The sequence below is a fragment of the Notechis scutatus genome, chromosome 1, assembly GCF_049901735.1.
Source record: "Notechis scutatus isolate UNSWTSFEM ecotype Mainland chromosome 1, rNotScu1.2, whole genome shotgun sequence".
In the NCBI taxonomy this organism is placed as follows: Eukaryota; Metazoa; Chordata; class Lepidosauria; order Squamata; family Elapidae; genus Notechis; species Notechis scutatus.
In genome coordinates this window covers 9,274,657-9,294,147 of record NC_142009.1, presented here as the reverse complement: position 1 = coordinate 9,294,147, position 19,491 = coordinate 9,274,657, and the positions used below count along the sequence as shown (strand labels likewise).

Genomic DNA, 19,491 nt, shown 5'->3' with positions numbered 1-19,491 from the left:
TCACAGATAAAAGCAGGTTCACACTGAGCACATGTGACAGACGTGACAGGGTCTGGAGACGCCGTGGAGAATGTTCTGCTGCCTGCAACATCCTCCAGCATGACCGGTTTGGCAGTGGGTCAGTAATGGTGTGGGGTGGCATTTCTTTAGGGGGCCGCACAGCCCTCCATGTGCTCGCCAGAGGTAGCCTGACTGCCATTAGGTACCGAGATGAGATCCTCAGACCCCTTGTGAGACCATATGCTGGTGCGGTTGGCCCTGGGTTCCTCCTAATGCACGACAATGCTAGACCTCATGTGGCTGGAGTGTGTCAGCAGTTCCTGCAAGACAAAGGCATTGATGCTATGGACTGGCCCACCTGTTCTCCAGACCTGAATCCAATTGAGCACATCTGGGACATCATGTCTCGCTCCATCCACCAACGCCACGTTGCACCACAGACTGTCCAGGAGTTGGGGGATGCTTTAGTCCAGGTGTTGGAGGAGATCCCTCAGGAGACCATCCGCCACCTCATCAGGAGCATGCCCAGGCATTGTAGGGGGGTCATATAGGCATGTGGAGCCCACACACACTACTGAGCCTCATTTTGACTTGTTTTAAGGACGTTACATCAAAGTTGGATCAGCCTGTAGTGTTTTTTTTGAGTGTAACTCCAAATCCAGGCCTCCATGGGTTGCTAAATTTGATTTCCATTGTTAATTTTTGTGTGATTTTGTTGTCAGCACGTTCAACTATGTAATGAACGAAGTATTTAATAAGAATATTTCATTCGTTCAGATCTAGGATGTCTTATTTTTGTGTTCCCTTTATTTTTTTTGAGCAGTGTATATATGTCAGATCAGGATGCCACAGAGAAAGAAATGAAGCTTCCTTCTCATCTCTTCGTGCCAAGGAGAATAAATGCTCTGAGGCTTTGCGACAACCTAGTCTACTCTTCCCCCCCCCCCAAGAGAAATTAATGAACACACAACCACACCACCATCTAGTGGACACATCATGGATCCTTCCACTCATCCTGCCAAAAAAAATCGAGGAAGGAACCAAGAGGCTGCATTTTTTTAATAATGCGGGTTTTAAAATGCCAACAGATCCTGGAGGTTACAGATGAAAAATATAAAAAATTTAAAAGCAACCAGATGGTTAAAGAATTCCTTTTTAGTGTAGGGGAGGTGTGCCCCAAAACAAACTTCCTTTCCACCACCGTTCAGGGGTTCTCAACCTCAATTTCTGACCTGCAAAAGCAGAGGTCTCCAAACCTGGCAACTTCTAAGACTTGTGGACTTTAACCAGGGGTGGGATTCAAAATGTTTAACAACCGGTTCTGTGGGCGTGGCTTGGTGGTCATGTGACTGGGTGGACATGGCTTGGTGGTCATGTTATTGGCTGGGTGTGGCCAACTCAATATCACTTACATGGAGGCACGTATCTCCTCGCCTGGCCTCTCATGACTGTGGGGATGCTGCAACAGTCGTAAGTGTGAAAAAGGGTCAGTCACTTTTTTCAGTGCCATTGTAACTTTGAATGGACACTCCACACAAGCAAAGTACCAGCAAAGGAGGGGGGGGGGGAAACCACAGAGAGGTTCCAGAGAGAGGAAGTCTAGTCCTGCCAAGAATGTAATAAGGGTTAACGGAGAGGCAGTTTCTGTAAGTAACACCAGAACGTTTCCTTCCTGCTTTCCTTACAGGATTAGGCCAGTAATTTCTTCTAACAACCGGTTCTCCGAACTGATTAGAATGCTAACAACCGGTTCTAGCAAATAGGTGCGAACTGGTAGAATCCCACCCCTGACTTCAACTCCTATGCTGGCTGGAGAATTCTGGGAGTTGAAGTCCACAAGTCTTAAAGTTGCCAAGTTTGGGGACCCCTGTGCAAAAGGATCAGAGTTATAAAAACTAGGAAGTGGTGACTTCGTTCTGACTTGGCAGCTGGGGCTTTGATATAAACGGGTGGATTACTTTGATAAAACTTTAGGCATTTGGATACCAGGAAGGTGTTTATTGTTTTCAGGTAGGACAAGATGCTCTTCAAATTTTGCAAAGGAGGATGCCAAGTACCCCTAAAATTCCAAAGTGCAGATAAAGGACAAACAACATGCAGTGAAAATAGATCCTGGCCGCCTTGCTGGCTGCCTCCATTTTATGGGTTCCTCTCTATGGCGCAGAATTCTTCTAGGCCAGGATGTTTGTTGGCTCGTTCTTCTGGTTGCAGTCTGTTGCAGCCGTAGACTCTGCTCCTTCGCCTTCAGATGCAGTAACTCTGGGGTGTATTTCAGATGTATTTCTCTGGTTGCATATGGCATGCAAAAGAATGCCTGAAAAGGTTTTTTTTTTTTTTTAAGAAAGAGGGAGGTGGTATGGAAGGAAAAAGAGAGAGAGAAAGAAAGAAGGTGGTGGATAAAGGGATGGAGGTGGATAGAATAAAAGATGGTAGGGAGGAGGAGGAGGGGAGAAGGAAAGAAGGTGGACAAAGAGAAAGAAGGGAGAGAGGGAGGGAGGAAAGAAGGAAGGTGAATAGAGAGAAGAAGGTGGATGAAGAGGGAGGGAGGGAGGGAGGGAGGGAGGAAGGAAAGAAGGAAGGAAGTGGATAGAAAAAAGATGGGTGGAAGAGAGAAGGAAAAAGATGGAAGGAAGGAGGTGGATAGAAAAAAAGATTAGAGGGAGAAGGAAAGAAGATAGATAAAGAAGGGAGGGAGAGAGGAAAGAAGGAGAAGGAAAGAAAGTAGACAGAGAGAAAGAAGGGAGAGGGAGGGAGGAAAGAAGAAAGGTGGATAGAAGGAAAGAAGATGGATAAAGAGGACGGGAGAGAGGAAGGAAGGAAGGAAATATGGAAATATATTAGCTGTTTCCAAACTCTTTTATTTTACTTTTCTCTGAGAAGCAAAACACTCTAGAGAGAAGGCAAACTCTCTTACCAGCTGCCACTGACACGTTTAAGGACTCCACCCCAAATTCCAAATCCCTTCCTGGAGTGATGGTCAACATCCTGTGGCATAGCATTTGTGTCTCTGGACGTAGGCCGTAACCTTCATTTCCTGTAGGCGTGTGTCAAAAGGAGAAAGACTTGCAGTTTAAATCTAGAGTTTCAAAACAGGGATTGATTGATTTATTTTTCCAGCACGTACATCTTACTTTGATCTCTTTCTGCTTGAGAGCCAGTGGGAGAGAGTCCTGGAGATGTGGGGCAGAGAAATCTAGGCTGTGGGCCTTGAGGCTTCTTCCAGCCCAAGTCTACAGGGACAAGCAGTCCTCGGACTTACGACATTCATTCAGTGACCATTCAAACTTAGGTTGGTGCTGAAACAAGGGGCTTACAATTGTTTTCCTCGTGACCGTTGCAGCCTTCCCCGTGGACACGTGATCAAAATTGGGATGCTTGGCAACTGACTCGTATTTATGATCTACTCACAAAATGGCTCCCGCTTGAAGATGGCTATGAGAATCATTTAAATCAGGGGTGTCCAACCTTGGCCACTGTCATGCCCCTGTCGGAATCTGATTTGGAGGGGGAGGCTGAACAGGCTAACAGGGAGTGGGAGTGTGGCTCCGTTGGCTGTGGAAGAAACTGGGGAAAGGCAAAGTCCGGCTGGGCAGAGCAGGGAAGAGGTAGAACAAGGCAGAGGGAATTCAGAGGAAGACCCAGGCCTACCCCCCTCTTCATCCTAAGGCATGCAGGGAGGAACGGAGAAGGGAGCAACGTGAGTTGCATGGCTTACAGGGGAGGAAAGGGCCCTGATTCCTTTCATTAACTGCAGCTGGGAACACAGTATTTAAAAAGGGAAGCTGAACGCAGCAAGCTGTTGGGAGCAAATCATGAATTTATCTGGTACTATCGAGGCTTATCTGTGTTCCTGGCTTCTTCCCAACTGTGTGTGTTTTGCTGTGCTTTCAAGTCTGCAATTCCTTCTCCTGCCCTGTCCAGTTAATTTACTGCAGCGTGGTTTGTGTGTATTTTTATTTACAGTTTGTATGTACTTTGTTTTCGAACTGAATTTCCTCCACTTAAAGACTGTTCTTGGGAGAGTTATTTTCTCCAGCCGCAGGTAACCTGGACATTGGGGGCAAAGTTGGAGATAATAAAGGGACTCTTCTTACTTATGTGACTGTGTTGCCTTTGTGCCACGCCCCTTTGGGTCATCAAAGCCACTTTAAGCCTTGCGGACTTCAACTCCCAGAATTGGAGCCAAGCTGGCTGGGGAATTCTGGGAGTTGAAGTCCTCCAAGGCTTAAAGTGGCCAAGGTTGGAGACCCCCGATTTAAATGATGTTATTTTTATAAAGTATATGAAAGAATTACAGAGTTTCCATACATCTGTCCCAAGAACGCTCGCCATCACGGCAGACACTGAAACCAGAAACTCTCTTCCTTTCCCTGCTTCAGCAGAGTTACTAGGCCAACATGACAAGTGAAAGTTTAATTAGAGCTTTCGATTGATTAGCAATTAAACTGCCACCCCAGCGAAACAAGAGCAGATGCTCCAGTTCAGACCTCTGTCTTCACTCTCAGCTCAGAGGAAGGATTTCTTACGAATTTAGATGACCCAAGGATGCAGGTAGAAGGGACATTTAAAAAGAATGTGCAAAAGCAAATGCACCAAAACAAAATTATATGTATAAATACATAAAATCGTCTTTCTGAAGCAATCACTTCAAACCTAATTGCAAGGGAAAAGGGGATTGGGATTTTATTTTTTTTTGTTACAAAGAAAATGGCTCTAGAAACATTGATGGTAGTGCTGAAAGATCAACTTCCTGGCCCAAACCACCTCACAGGGATGTTGTTGCGGGGAAAACAGGAGGCAGGAGAATTAGTATGTTTGCCGCTTTGAGCTGTATAGATAAGAAAGGTAAGATAATAATAATAATATGAAGAAAAAGGAGAAGAGACGGACAGGAGATAGAGAGAAGGAAAAGCTCAAAAGGAGATGGGGAAGAAGGAAGGAAGGAGAAGAAGAGAAAGGGAGAAGAGGGAGAGAAAAAGAAAGAAAGAAAGAAAGAAAGAAAGAAAGAAAGAAAGAAAGAAAGAAAGAAAGAGAAAGAAAGAAAGAAAGAAAGAAAGAAAGAAAGAAAGAAGAAGAAAGAAAGAAAGAAAGAAAGAAAGAAAGAAAGAAAGAAAGAAAGAAAGAAAGAAAGAAAGAAAGAAAGAAAGAAAGAAAAGGAGAGAGGATGAAAGAATGGAGTGAAAGTGAAGGAAAGGAGAAAGGAATGAGGTGAGAAGGGGAAACAAAGAAGAAAAACAAAAACAAAGACGAGAAAGAGGAGAAAAGGGGGAAAGAAGGAGAGAAGAGAAAGGAGAGGTGAAAGGAAAGAGAGATGAAAAGAAAGATGAGAGGAGGAGAAAGAGAAAGAGAAAGAGAGGAGAGAGAAGAATAGAGGAGAGGAGAGAAGAATTGAAAAATATTCCTCTACGCTGTTTCCCATTCATTCAGGATTCAGGATCTAATTGGCGGCTCTTTTTAAGTTTCACCTTACAGACTGACTACAATAAAAACACGGTCAGAGATTCCTGATGTGTCTCACAATCTCCCTCCTAAGCTGCTGTTCTCAAGTTCTTCAACAGGAACAATCTCTTTTTCCTTACTGCAGTCTTTTCTCAATCTATTTGAACGGGCCAAAAAAGAATTTCCCACACCGGTGTGTGTGTGTGTGTGTGTGCGTGTGTGTGTGTGTGTGTGTGTGTGTGTGAAGGATGGTCTCTCCTTGTCCCGTCCCATCCCCCCCCCCCCAACTCTACTCCATGGAAAAATTTACCTACCGAGTAACAGTACGGTGGGTTCAATCCAGCGAAAGTCTGAGCAAGAAGCCACCGGAATGTCTTCCGGAATCTTTCCGTGGCCAACCGTCCCGAGAATTTCCCAGCCTTCTTCGGATTTTGTCTTGGGAGAGGAGAGAGAAGGAGGGGGGGGAAAAGTCACTCAAGTTTCAAAGGCATAGAATCAAGTTCACGTGAAGTGTTAATACTCCTTTTCTTGGTAAGGCCACACTTGGAATCCCGCATCCAATTTTGGTCACCACAATGTAAAAAAAAGATTTTGAGACTCTAGAAAGAGTGCAGAGAAAAGCAACAAAGACGATTAAGGGGACTGGAGATTGAAACAGATATCATGTCGGTTGCTGAAACTGGGTATGTCTAGTTTGATGAAAAGGAGGACTAGGGGAGACAGGATAGCAGTGTTCCAATATCTCAGGGGATGCCCCAAAGAAGAGGGAGTCAAGCTATTCTCCAAAGCACCTGAAGGCAGGACAAGAAGCAATGGATGGAAACTAATCAAGGAGAGAACCAACCTAGAACTAAGAAGAAATTTCTTGACAGTGAGAACAATTAACCAGTGGAACAGTTTGCCTTCAGAATTTGTGGGTGCTTCATCACTGGAAGTTTTTAAGAAGAGATTAGTCTGAAATTTGTCTGAAATGGCATAGGGTTTCCTACCTAAGCAGGGGGTTGGACTAGAAGACTTCCAAGGTCCCCTCCAACTCTGCTATTCTATTCTATTCTATTCTATTCTATTCTATTCTATTCTATTCTATTCTATTCTATTCTATTCTATTCTATTCTATTCTATTCTATTCTATTCTATTCTATTCTACTCAGATCTGTGCAACATTTTCCTTTTTTTACACAAAGCTCAATCCTTTTGTTTCCTGGAAGGAATAGGGAAAAAATTATCCTGGTTGGTTTTTGGTTAAGTCGCTAGGCATGCTGCCCTATAAAAAAAAAGCTATTCATCTAGGAAACAAACAAATAAATAAATAAATAAAAATAGTTTGAATTGACTAATCCAATGTTTCTTAAATATAGCAACTTAAAAGGTGGGTGGACTACAACTCCCAGGATTCCCCAACCACTCAGAGTTGAGCGGCTCAAAGATTTAATAAATGAATGAATGCATAAACTCCCAGAATCTTCCAGCCAGCATTCTTGAAGCTGGGTGGGTTTCTATTCCCAGAAACCCCCAGCCATTTGTGAATTTGGCTTTCTACCTGATTCTTTCCCAGAAACTACAAGTCTTCCAACCCACCCGGTTGAATTTATGCCTAGGGAAAAACTGAGATTTTGAGAACCAGTTAAAAAACAAAAGGAATTTGTACTATGGTTTCCAATGTGTGTCTGTGTCTGTGTGTGTGTGAGAGAGAGAGAAATAGAGAGAGAGGGAAGAGAGAGAGGAAAAGAGAGGAAAAGAGAAAGAGAGGAAGAGAGGAAGAGAGAAAAATAGAGAGAGGGAAAAGAGAAAGAAAGAAAAAGGGGGAGGGAGAATAGGAGTGAAAGACAGGAGTGAAAGAGAGAGGAAGGGAGAAAAGGAGAAAAAGAGAGAGGGTGAAGAGAGATACGAAAAGAAAGGGATGGAGAAAGAGAGAGAGAGAGCAAGAAAAAGGGAGAGAGAGAGAGAGAGAGAGAGAGAGATTCCAATTGTTGCCCAATGCTACCATCTCATGGCCATTTGTTGTATTAAAAGCACCTGGTACTCGAGCAGTCCTTGACTTATTATGACCAAAATTAAGCCCAACATTTCTGTTGCTAAGTGAAAGGTGTGTTAAGTGATTTTTTTTTTGTTCCGTTATTTTTTAGCCATCATTCGGCACTGCAGATAAATAACTCCAACTGGGTGCGGTTGCAAATTATTAAAGACAGGAGGCGTTTACCTTAAGAAGTTCTTGAACATCATCGGTGCTAAATACATCGAAAACCTCCATGACGCCAGAGCTGGCTTTGCTAACCACGGGCGTCAGGGAGCAGCTGCAAATAGAAAAGCTACGGTTTAGAAAAGAACCCCTCGAAAAGGATGGCAAAACTTCACAATTATCTCAAAAGCCACACGTTTTTTTTAAAAAAAGACATACTTCAGCAGAACAAAATCCCAACCCTAATCCAGTTGTTACAGGTTCAGAGAAATGGGAGACCTCACAGCAGCTGCAAGGCATGCGATCCAGTTTCTTTCTTTCTCTCTCTCTCTCTCTCTCTCTCTCTCACACACACACACACACATACACACACACAAAATTGCAATTGTCTTTCCAGTGGTACACTATTACTGGAGATGGAGGCTCCTTTGCTGACTCTCAGAGCTAGCTACCCTCCCAAACTGACTCAACTCAAAGATGCACCTTAAGTAGCAGTGAGTTGACAAGGTATGGTGGCCCACCAGTGGCCAGCGGCCCCTTGCAGCAGATTTGGACAGTGAGGAGGTTGGGGAGGAACATGGGCCAGTCCTGGAGTCTGGGGAAGGCTCTCACAAGGGCTCTGCATCAGAGGCAGAGGTGGGGCCAGGGCCATCCGACAGTTATCGGCTGCCTTCGGAGTCTGAGATCAGTGGGGCAGAAGAACAGCTGGAGCCTGTTTCCAGTGTGCACATGCGCAGAGCTGCCAGGAGAAGGGAACAGTTAAGGAACAAGGGTCGACTCGGGAGTATAGGCACAGGTGGACGGTGAATGGCCCCTCCCATAGGGAATAAAGAGGAGCAAAGGGGGAGTGGTATTTACAGGTGGGACTAGAACTCACTTCTAGTGATTGGTGCAAAGTCAGCCAGCTGGCTTTCATGCCTAAGACGGGACTAGAACTCACTGTCTCCTGGTGATTGGCCCAAAATCACCCAGCTGGCTTTCATGGCTAAGATGGGAATAGAACTCACTGTCTCCTGGTTTCCAGGCCAGCACCTTAACCACTTCACCAAACTGACTCTCCATTATTCAACACTTTGTTGACTATTGTTCAACCAATTTTGCTTTTCTCTGACCAAGAAAGACCAGCTCACCTGTTCCTTTGACTCATCACCATCCCGTCCACCCCTAGGAAGTGCGCCGTCCGCAGGACCGCCCCCAAATTCATGGGATCGTGTATCCCTTCCAAAACCAGCCAGATGCGCTGCGACCCCTTGCCAACCGGGGCTCGGTGGAGTGGCCCTTCCTGCCATGCCAGGGGGCGGAGAGGGGAGGCTTCCAAACACACCCCCTGATGGACTCCCCCTTTACAAAGAGCATCCAAGACCTTCTTCTGCACCCTTTTCACCGGGATGCCACGTTCCTCGGCATACTGGGAGAATTTTTCTGCCCCGGGAGATGTTCCATCTCGACTCGCTTTGAGGAAGAGCTGGAAAAACCTCCTCTTGGACCCTCCAAGGGCCAAGGAGCAGGGGGCTGTCCCAAACAAGATCTCCGAGCCTTGATTCCTTTCCGGGAGACAAAGATGTCTCTGCGGCTTTTTCTGCTTGGAGACAAAATCGTCATTTCTCAGGTTCCGGAATTCTTCCTTAATGGTGGATGGCAGAGCTTTGGTGCGGAATTTTGGGAAGGGTTTATTCTCAGGAACATCCCCCTGGCGGTTGTTTTTCCCACGGGGATGCGGTGTGGAGTTCAACCGGCGAGTTTCCTGACGTTTCGACGTTTCTGGGGAACGGCCAGGCTGCAAAGCTGCAGTTTCTTCGTTGCTGACTTCCTTGAGAGGCTGATCTTCCAACAATGGCGGTTTTTTCTGCGTGGAGAAGTAGCGGACGCTCTTAAAAGGAGCGGCAAGACAACTAACAAAGGGCAACTTTGCCGCTTTTCGGAAGGCAGCGTTAAAGGGACGGAGAGGGACCATTCTAAGTCTACTTCTTCATGGGTAACCTTAAGAAAAGAAGCGGAATATTATATGCAATGCTATGATTTCCTAGATCAGGGTGTCAGGGTTCTGGAAGTTACCCAGATTTAAATCATGAGTCTTGAGCCAAACTTCCAAAACTTAAAAAGGATTTATTGAGAGTTAAAATGTCCAGCACTGTCTGGGTATAGCCGACTCTGAGACACATCATTCCTTGTCACCCTTGACCCTGGTTTCCCCCCACCCCCTGGGTGTATCTTAATTCGTATTCTCCAATGGGACCCATCCATAGCCAAGAGTCATCAATCATGCTCTCCAGTTAGAATTTTGCAAGGCAGAAACTTCAGTCACCTAGTTACTATCTTTGAAAACATTTGTGGAATGCAGTTTCGGTTTTGCAAGCTGCTGCACTGCTCCCCTCTCCCTTTCTGTTCTCAACTCTAAAAAGACCATAGAAATATTTTATGAGTTGACACAGAGATCTCCAAATGTGGCAACTTTAAGACTTCAACTTCCAGAATTCCCCAGCCAACTGGGTTGAAATCTCAACCAGTAAATGCTTTGTCCTACACATTGGTAAAAAAAAATCAGTACACCAAATACAAGCTAGGCGGATATGACCTCGCTGACGACCCTCACTCTGTCAAGGACCTAGGAGTACTCATATCAAACAACCTAAGCGCCAGAGCTCACTGTAACAACATTGTCAAAAAAGCATTAAGAGTTGTAAATCTAATCTTACAAAGCTTCTCCTCTGGAAATATTGAATTGCTAACTAGGGCATACCAAAACTTTGCTAGACCAATACTTGAATACAGCTCAGCTGTCTGGAATCCACACTGCATATCAGACATTAATACAATTGAGCGAGTCCAGAAGTATTTCACGAGAAGAATACTACATTCCTCTGCTCGCAACAGAATACCTTACAGCAGTGATCCCCAACCTTTTTGACGCCGCGGCCCGGTACCGGCATCAGCTGGGCGCCGCGGCCCGGTACTGGCATCAACTGGGCGCCGCCATCTTTTTTTGACGAAAAAGTGCTTCCGGTGACCTCACCGGAAGCACTTTTCGTCAAAAAATGGCGGCGTAGCCCGTGAGCTTTTTCGGGTAGAAATGGCTTTCTACCCAGAAAAGCTCACCGGAGCGCTACCGCCTCTCTTTTTGATGAAAAAGTGCTTCCGGTGAGCTTTCTACCGGAAAAGCTCACCGGAAGCACTTTTACCAAAAAGATGGCGGCGCCCAGCAACCAGCGGCCCGGTAAGACTTGTTCATGCGGACCGGTACCGGTCCGCGGACCGGCGGTTGGGGACCCCTGCCTTACAGCACCAGGTTTGAAATTTCGGGCTTGCACAACCTAGAACTACGCCGCCTATGGTTGGACCTAAGCGTAGTACACAAAATTATCTGCTACAACGTCCTACCAGTCAACAACTACTTCAGCTTCAACCACAACAATACAAGAGCACACAACAGATACAAACTCAATGTAAACTGCTCCAAACTTGATTGCAGAAAGTACGACCTCAGCACAGAGTGATCAATGCCTGGAATGTACTACCTGACTCTGTCGTTACAGCCTCAAATCCTTTAATCTTAAACTATCCACTATTGACCTCACCCCATTCCTAAGAGGTCTGTAAGAAGCGTGCATAAATGCACAATCGTGCCTACCGTCTCTGTCCTATTGTCCCCATTTATTCATACCTATTTCCTGTATTCATACTCATGATTATCCTTATACCTATTGTCTTGTAAGCGATTGACAAATCAGATAAATAAAATAAAATAAAGTCCACAAGTCCTAAAGTTACCATGTTTCCCAACCATTTCCAAACTTCAGTTGCCAGAATTCCTCAACCAGCACAGCCCTTGACTGGACCTGGAGCCAGTCATTCTCCCTCAGCCCAAAGAAAGAGGCAAGGCCTACCACTTCGGGGGTGAAAAAAACATTGGCAAGAATATTGCGAGGACCAATCCAGGAGTTGCCATGTGTCAAAACTGATTTAAAGGTATCCCAAAAATAATAAAATGAAATAATAAAAATAATGGTCGCTGCTCTGTCTCTAATGTCATAATAAGCGACACGAGAAAAAAAATATCATTAAAAGAATTCAAGGGGTTGCCAATAGGATTTCTGCAAGTCAAAGTGGAAGGAAAGACTGCTAGTTAGTTAGTTAGTTAGTTAGTTAGTTATTTTATTTTATTTTTTTAATTTACATGTCGGCCATATCCCTCTATTATGCAATTCTGGGTGGCTTTAAAATATCATAAATGACAATATAACACAATTGAAAGGTTAGAAGCATTAAAACTCAAGGCACTAAAAGTTCAAATTGACAACAAAGTAGACAAAAATGCCATGCCCTAAATTGAACAATTTTTTTTTTTAAAAAAATCATTTTTAAAAATGTGCTTCTCTGCTTTCCAAACAGGATGGGGTGTTATCTATGGAGATTCTCAATCATCCACGTCATGGTTGCCTCAAAGGTGCTTTTTACAAAAGACAACTGGAGTTTGTTTGTTTGTTTTTCCATTGAAAACAATTCGCTTCTCATCCAAAAAGCTGCTTCTTCGCTTCTTTTTTCGGTTCTTCCACAGTTCAGTTCAGAAGCGAAGAAGCTTCTGGGATGAAAAGAGGAACGTTTTCAAAGGGGAAAAAAATAGAAAGTCCATTTGCTCTTTGGAAAAAAAACACTTTTGGGACAGCAGATGAAAAGGAATAGGCTGAATGGAAAAGATGAATTTAAAAAAAAATTGCTTTGCATTGGCCGGGAATCGAACCCGGGCCTCCCGCGTGGCAGGCGAGAATTCTACCACTGAACCACCAATGCACTCATATGGAACTAGAACAAGAGATTGTCAAAGGAAATATGATTGCATGGAGCAGAAACATGGGACAGAGCATCACCCTAGTAGAATGGGAAAGAATCTGGAATAGGAACATTAACATCACGACATCAGCAGCCTATAAAGAAAACTCATACAAAATGTTTTATAGATGGCACCTGTCCCCTTCGAGATTGGCGAAAATGCACCCCAACATGAGTCCCAAATGTTGGAAATGTCAAAACATAGAAGGTACCTTCTTCCATATGTGGTGGTCATGCAAGGGAACTCAGAAATATTGGCAAAAAATTAGGCATTGGCTAGAGGAGATAACTAAGGAACAAACTGAGTACAAACCAGAGTCCTTCCTTCTAGGAATTTTTGATAAACAAATATCCAAAAAAATCAATGTATATTACAATTCATATCCTAACCGCGGCCAGACTGACGTTCGCTCAGTGCTGGAAATTACCTTCTATCCCCACTGAACAAATGATCATCCAGAAAATTTTAGAATGCGTCGAAATGGACAAACTAACCCAATCATTAAAAAATAAAGAATCCTCAACCTATTATAACAATTGGAATCCTTGGTATAATTGGCTAAATCAAAGATAGACCATTTCGAGAAAAATTGTAGCCAAGGGCTACCTAAGTAGAGATATTGAAAAGTACCACTGACGATATACTTGAAGAAGAAAGGATCTTACAGACAGTCACAAAAATATGGTTTTATTTTAACTGTTTTCCCCATGCTACCCCCCCTTTCCCCTACCCTTCCCTCTCTTCCCCCACTTGCCCTCCTCTCTTTCCCTCTTGGCCTCTGTCAAGGCCTGTTTGCTTTTTTTTTCTGTATATAATTTGTAGATGTGTTGTTTTTAATGGCAAAATTAATAAAGTTTTTCTTTAAAAAAAAAACATTTTTTTAAAAAAAATCATTTTTAAAAATGTGCTTCTCTGCTTTCCAAACATCCACGTCATGGTTGCCTCAAAGGTGCTTTTTACAAAAGACAACTGGAGTTTGTTTGTTTGTTTTTCCATTGAAAACAATTTGCTTCTCATCCAAAAAGCTGCTTCTTCGCTTCTTTTTTCAGTTCTTCCACAGTTCAGTTCAGAAGCAAAGAAACTTCTGGGATGAAAAGAGGAACGTTTTCAAAGGGGAAAAAAATAGAAAGTCCATTTGCTCTTTGGAAAAAAAAACACTTTTGGGACAGCAGATGAAAAGGAATAGGCTGAATGGAAAAGATGAATTTAAAAAAAAAAATATGCATTGGCCGGGAATCGAACCCGGGCCTCCCGCGTGGCAGGCGAGAATTCTACCACTGAACCACCAATGCACTCATACTGAAACCTCCTCCATCCTGGCCCTTCAGCCAAAATATTTTCCCTATTAAATTGTTATTGTTTCCCCGTGACATGAGGACATTAGAGTAAGCTTGTGTGCATACAAACACAGCCAGGAGTGCCAAAGCCTATGCTTCCCAGCCAACATATGGGGAATGATGCATCCTGGAGTCTGAGCCATATAGAGGGCATCAGGCTGCGTGGGCCTCAGTCATAAGCAGGGGGAAAATTTCAAGATGCACCCAAAAGGGTTTGGGGGAAGGAAAAATAAAATGTGGTTTATAATCAGCCTTTTTCAGGCTCGGCCCCTTTAAGATGCATGGACTTCAACTCCCAGAATCCCAAGCCAGCATGGACTCTACGACCGGCAACGCAGGTACTTATCCTATGAACGCTTTTTCTGGCATTTTTGTCTTATTCATTTTGCAAAGTCCTCAATATGCGTTCGCCATTTACCTGCTCTTTTCGCCAAGCCAGAGATTTTAGGGTTTTACGGCAACTTCTACCGACCTCGGCGCCACGTGGGTTGGGTTAACTTCCGGGTTCAGGAAGGAACGCTCTTCCCGATCACAGAGTTCTCACAGAAATCATAGAGCGGCGACCGGAAGGAGGACTTTGTTGTTTGGTTTGGTGGAGGATTAAGCGGCTGGATGCTCAACGGGCTGGGTCGGTCTTTGTAGAAACCTTGCGACTGATTGAGTGGCTGGGGATGATGGGAATAGAATAGGAATAGAGTAGAATGGAATGGAATGGAATGGGATAGGATAGGATAGGATAGGATAGGATAGGAATAGAACAGAATAGAACAGAATAGAGATATCGAATAGAATAGAATAGAATAGAATAGGAATAGGAATAGAATAGGAATAGAATAGGAATAGAGTAGAATGGAATGGAATGGAATGGAATAGAGATATGATAGAATAGAATAGAATAGAATAGAATAGGAATAGAGTAGAATAGAATAGAATGGAATGGAATGGAATGGAGTGGAATGGAGTGGAGTGGAGTGGAGTGGAATGGAATAGGATAGGATAGGATAGGATAGGATAGGATAGGAATAGGAATAGGAATAGGAATAGGAATAGAACAGAACAGAATAGAACAGAATAGAGATATCGAATAGAATAGAATAGGAATAAATAGGAATAGGAATAGAATAGGAATAGAGTAGAATGGAATGGAATGGAATAGAGATATGGAATAGAATAGAATAGAATAGAATAGAATAGAATAGAATAGAATAGAATAGAACAGAATAGAATAGAATAGAATAGAATAGAATAGAATAGAATAAACATAGTTGGAAGGGACCTCAGAGATCTTCTAATCCAACGCCCTGCTAGGCAGGAAACCTTATACCATTTGAGACCAATGGTTGTCCAATCTCTTCTTTAAAACTTCCAGTGTTGGAGGCATCCACAACTTCTGTAGGGAGGTCGTTCCACTGATTAATTGTTCTAACTGTCAGGAAATTTCTCTTTAGTTCTAGGTTGCTTCTCTCCTTGATTATCAATATCAATCAGAATAGAGCTTTTTTTAAAGGATCACAGTGGTAGCTGCGGGAGGGTAGTCGGTTGGGTGGGAAGGCTGGGTCGATAAAGAGAATTTTGTGGGTGAGTGTACATGACTGTGGAAAAGTCGTCACAGTAGTCCTAGACCTACGACCACAATCGAGATCAAAATTTCTGTTAATAAGCGAGACAGTTCTTAAGCGAGTTTTGTCTCACTTTATTATTTATTATTGTTCTTGCCACAGTTGTAAAGTGAATCACTGCAGTGGTTAAGTTAGTGGAGGTTTTAAAGAAGAGAATAGACAGTCACTTATCTGAAATGGTATAGGGTCTCCAGCTTGAGCAGGGGGCTGGACTAGAAGACCTCCAAGGTCCCTTCCAGCTCTGTTCTGTTCTATTTCTATTCTATTCTCAGTAAAGATTCTGTTCTATTTTATTATTTCTATTTCTATTATATTCTTTATTCCATTCCATATTTCTATTCTATTCCATTCCAATCCTTCTGTTTTGTTTTGTTTTGTTCTGTTCTATTATTTCTATTCTATTCTACTTTATTTCATTCCATATTTTCTGTTCGATTCTATTTCTATTCTATTCAATTCTCAGTAGATCCATTCTATTCCATTCTATTCTATTCTATCGCAGTTGTTAAGTCAATCTAACTTCCCCATTGACTTTGCATGTCAGAAGGTTGCAAAAGGGACATGACTCCAGAACACTGCAACCGTCATAACTGCGAGTCAGTTGTCAAGCAGCCGAATTTTGGATCACGTGACCTTGGAGATTCTGCAACAGTCGTAAGAGTGAAAAATGGTCAACAGTCGCTTTTTTCGCTGCCGTTGCAACATCAATCCCTGAATGAATTGTTGTAAATTGAGGACTGTTGATGGTGAAGAGCAAGGAAATTAATTTTGGGATCAGAGGAAATGTATGAAAATGTCATTGAAGAGCCAAGAAATGGATCATTGAACAAATCAATCCAGAATCCTCAATCTAGGTACAAATGAGCAGGCTCGAATTATGCTACTTTGGACGCTTCGTCCCAAAGGCTCAGCTTTCTGGAAAAGGCTGTAATGTTGGTAAGAAAGATGGAAGGAAAGAGAAGACGATGATCATTTTTCATATCATAGGAAGTATTGTAAGACACACACACATCCCTCGTTATTTTCATGCCCCCAGAGAAGGCCAAAAAAAACCCATCCATAGAAGTTGAAGAAGCTTCTTGGATGAGAAGCGAAATGTCTTCAAAGAAAACCAGAAAGTCCAGCTATCTCTTGAAAAAAAGGCACCTTTGAGACACATAGAAAACTAAAGCAATCCCTGCCTGCCAGCCAGATTGGCCTCAAGTAACCCTAGTTACAAGATTGAGAGAGCCTGGATTGACAGGATTAAGGATTAAGTCAAAAAACACAAAGCCACACAGGATTTCCATTCTCCACCTTTCTCCAAGGTTAGCCTTGACCCCTGACCACCACCCAGGGACCATTACAATACAGAATCAGATAACAGAATGACAAGAGTTGGGAGGGACCTTGTAGGTCATCTAGTCCAACCCCCCCACCCAAGCGGGAGACATTACAGTGCCTACATAATTTGTGACAGATGGCCGTCCAGTCTCTTCTTGAAAGCCTCCAGTGATGAAGCTCCCACAACTTCCAAAGGCAACTCCTGTTCCATGGGTTGATGGTTCTCTCTGCCAGAAAATGTCTCCTTATTTCCAGGTTGAATCTCTCCTTGATCACTTTCCATCCATTTTCAGGTGCTTTGGAAAACAAGTTGACCCCCTTCCTCTGTATTACAGCCCCCCAAATATTGGAACACTGCTATCATGTCTCCCTGGTCCTTCTCTTCTAATCTAATCTAATCTAATCATCTCATTTAATCTAATCTACTCAAATAACCCCACCAGACATCACAATCTCAAAAGCCACAAAGGGTATGAAAATCGCTCTACCCAGGCTGTCAGCTGTCCCCCAACTGATGCGGAGTCACTTCACTTCTGTTTCCTAAATAAATGGAGACCTCCTTTCCTGCATCTTGCCTGCAAATTCATTCTCCTTTCCTGCATCTTGACTCCTGCATCTTGACTCCTGGCTTGAAACCAGACTGGGTTTTTTTCTTCCAACAAGACTTCCAGACAGTTGCAGTATACCACGTGATCAAAATTCAGATGCTTGGCGACCGACTCATATTTATGACAGTTGCAGTGCCCAGGGACACGTGATTCCATTTTGCAACCTTCTGACGAGCAAAACCAGCAGGGAAATCAGATTCACTTAACAACCGGGTGACTAACTTAACTGCAGTGATTCACCTAACAACAGTGGCAAGAAAGGTTATAAAAGGAGGCAAAACACACTTAACTGTCTTGCTTAGCAACCAAAATTTTGGGCTTAACTGTGGTCGTAAGTCGAGGACTGCCCTCTTTGGGTGGTATCAGGATTAAAGTTCTCCCCTAGCACCTGTTCTGACCAAGGCTTCCTGAGACACCAACAAACACACGTTAAATCCAAAACCCTTTTATTTTAGTTCAACGGCTGTGAATTATCGTCATTCAGAGTCCGCAATGACTCTCAAACAGTTTGTAATAGTCCCATGGAAGTCTGCCAAAGTCCTTCGGGAGAAGTCTGATAAGAACACACCTTTATCTTACTTGAAGTGCTGCCAACGACTGAAGTACCAATTCGTCTTTCAAAACCAAACGGAGCACAAATTCACCACAGAACTTTCAGGTTCCAAACTGACCAGAGCGAACAACGTTGCTTCCTGCAAAGGTTCCTGTCCCTTTGCACTTCCTTTATATCTTATGGGAGGGGCAATCACCTCCAAGCCTTACTCCCGAGTTGCCCCTTTTGTGTTAACTGCTCTTGCCTTCTGGCAGCTCTGCGCACACACGCACTGGGAACAGGCTCCCCTTGTTCCTCTGCCTCGCTGCTGTCAGATTCTGGAGGCTCCGGAGTCAGCACATAACTCCCAGATGGCCCTGGCCCCAATCTCTGTATCGGACGCAGGACCATCGTCCAAATCCTCCCCAGACTCCCGGACTGGCCCATGTTCTTCCCCACTGTCCGATTCTGCTGCCATCTCCGCTTGGAGCTTCCCCACCTCAGTCATGGACTGTCATGGTCTCACTTTGCTCCAGCCCCACCCAGTGTAGTTTACCTCACAGGGTTGTTGTGTGGAAAAGTAGAGAGGGAAGACATATGCTGGGAGAAAACACGGGTCATAAATTAAATATTTCTGAATTTGTTTGGGGAGTTTTTTTGGTGGGTTTTTGTCCTATTTCCTGCAGAGTTTAATTTTTAACAAATCTTTAGCAGCAGAAGTTTTAAATCATTAACTGCATCCTACTCGGTCCTAAGTCCAGTGTGATGCTTTAGAAACAGTCCCCTGAATTTGCCAAAGGGACATGTTTTCGACGCTAAAACAGAAGCAGGCAAGCGTGGCAGCCGAGATTAAATTAGGAAAGCTGGTTCCGAGGCTGGCCTTGGCTAGAAAATCTCCATTCACCTTAGGCAACCCACCAAGTTTTTTCCCCCAGCTTCAGCTCTGCTCTGAATACAACCAGAAAATAAATAAAAAATAAAAAACTGACCCATTTTGGCTGAATTTACAGGCGCCAGGCTGAAAGTGAGCCTTATTTCTTGGTAAACATGTGGCAGGATGGGACATTAAGTCTTTTACGAAATATTAACTCGATGTCTGTTCGTTTGTCAAAATGTTTGTTCAGTTCATGCCAGTTTAAAAAAACAAAAACAAAAAAAAAATCTTCCCATGTTAGTATTTCACAACTCCTAATGAGGAAAAGTATGGAATGATGGAGCTGGGTATTAAAGTATGCCTTTGTTTGTGTGTACGTGTGCTTCCGTTTATAGGGATGTCCATGGGAGTGGGCAGGTGTCAAAAAAGGACAAAACAGCAAACCTGATTGGGCAATCCAAATCCTGCCCCTGTTTTGCAGGTGTCATATGATTTTTTTAAAAAGAATTTTTGGCCATCAAGCATCAACTTGATCTTTACAAGCCAGTATTTTTCAACCTTAGCAACTTAAAAGATATATATGGCTTCAACTCCCAGAATTCCCCAGTCAGCAAGCCATCCGGTTGTCTAATGAGATAAGGGAAGCTACCATCATCTTTGTACTTCAAAACTACCCAAACAGAGCAGCTGTTTGGCGACATCTTACATGTTCTAATCCTGCCTTAGACATGGCTGACTGGGCCAATCACCAG

General features: G+C 43.5%; 1 protein-coding gene and 2 non-coding genes across 3 annotated transcripts; all 3 read right to left on the bottom strand.

The window, feature by feature from the left end:
• Nucleotides 1-1,977: 1,977 nt before the first annotated feature.
• Nucleotides 1,978-14,307, bottom strand: MRM1 (mitochondrial rRNA methyltransferase 1). Its single transcript, XM_026682730.2, has 6 exons — nt 14,202-14,307; nt 8,749-9,598; nt 7,640-7,733; nt 5,754-5,874; nt 2,915-3,034; nt 1,978-2,314 (listed from the first exon to the last, which is right to left on the bottom strand). Exons 2-6 carry the CDS (start codon nt 9,570-9,572, stop codon nt 2,172-2,174), a joined length of 1,302 nt encoding a protein of 433 aa, XP_026538515.2. The 5' UTR covers nt 9,573-9,598; nt 14,202-14,307; the 3' UTR covers nt 1,978-2,171.
• On the bottom strand, nt 12,336-12,406 carry TRNAG-GCC (transfer RNA glycine (anticodon GCC)). The gene has a single exon. It is a non-coding gene; the product is annotated as a tRNA-Gly (tRNA).
• Nucleotides 13,668-13,738, bottom strand: TRNAG-GCC (transfer RNA glycine (anticodon GCC)). The gene has a single exon. It is a non-coding gene; the product is annotated as a tRNA-Gly (tRNA).
• Nucleotides 14,308-19,491: the final 5,184 nt, after the last annotated feature.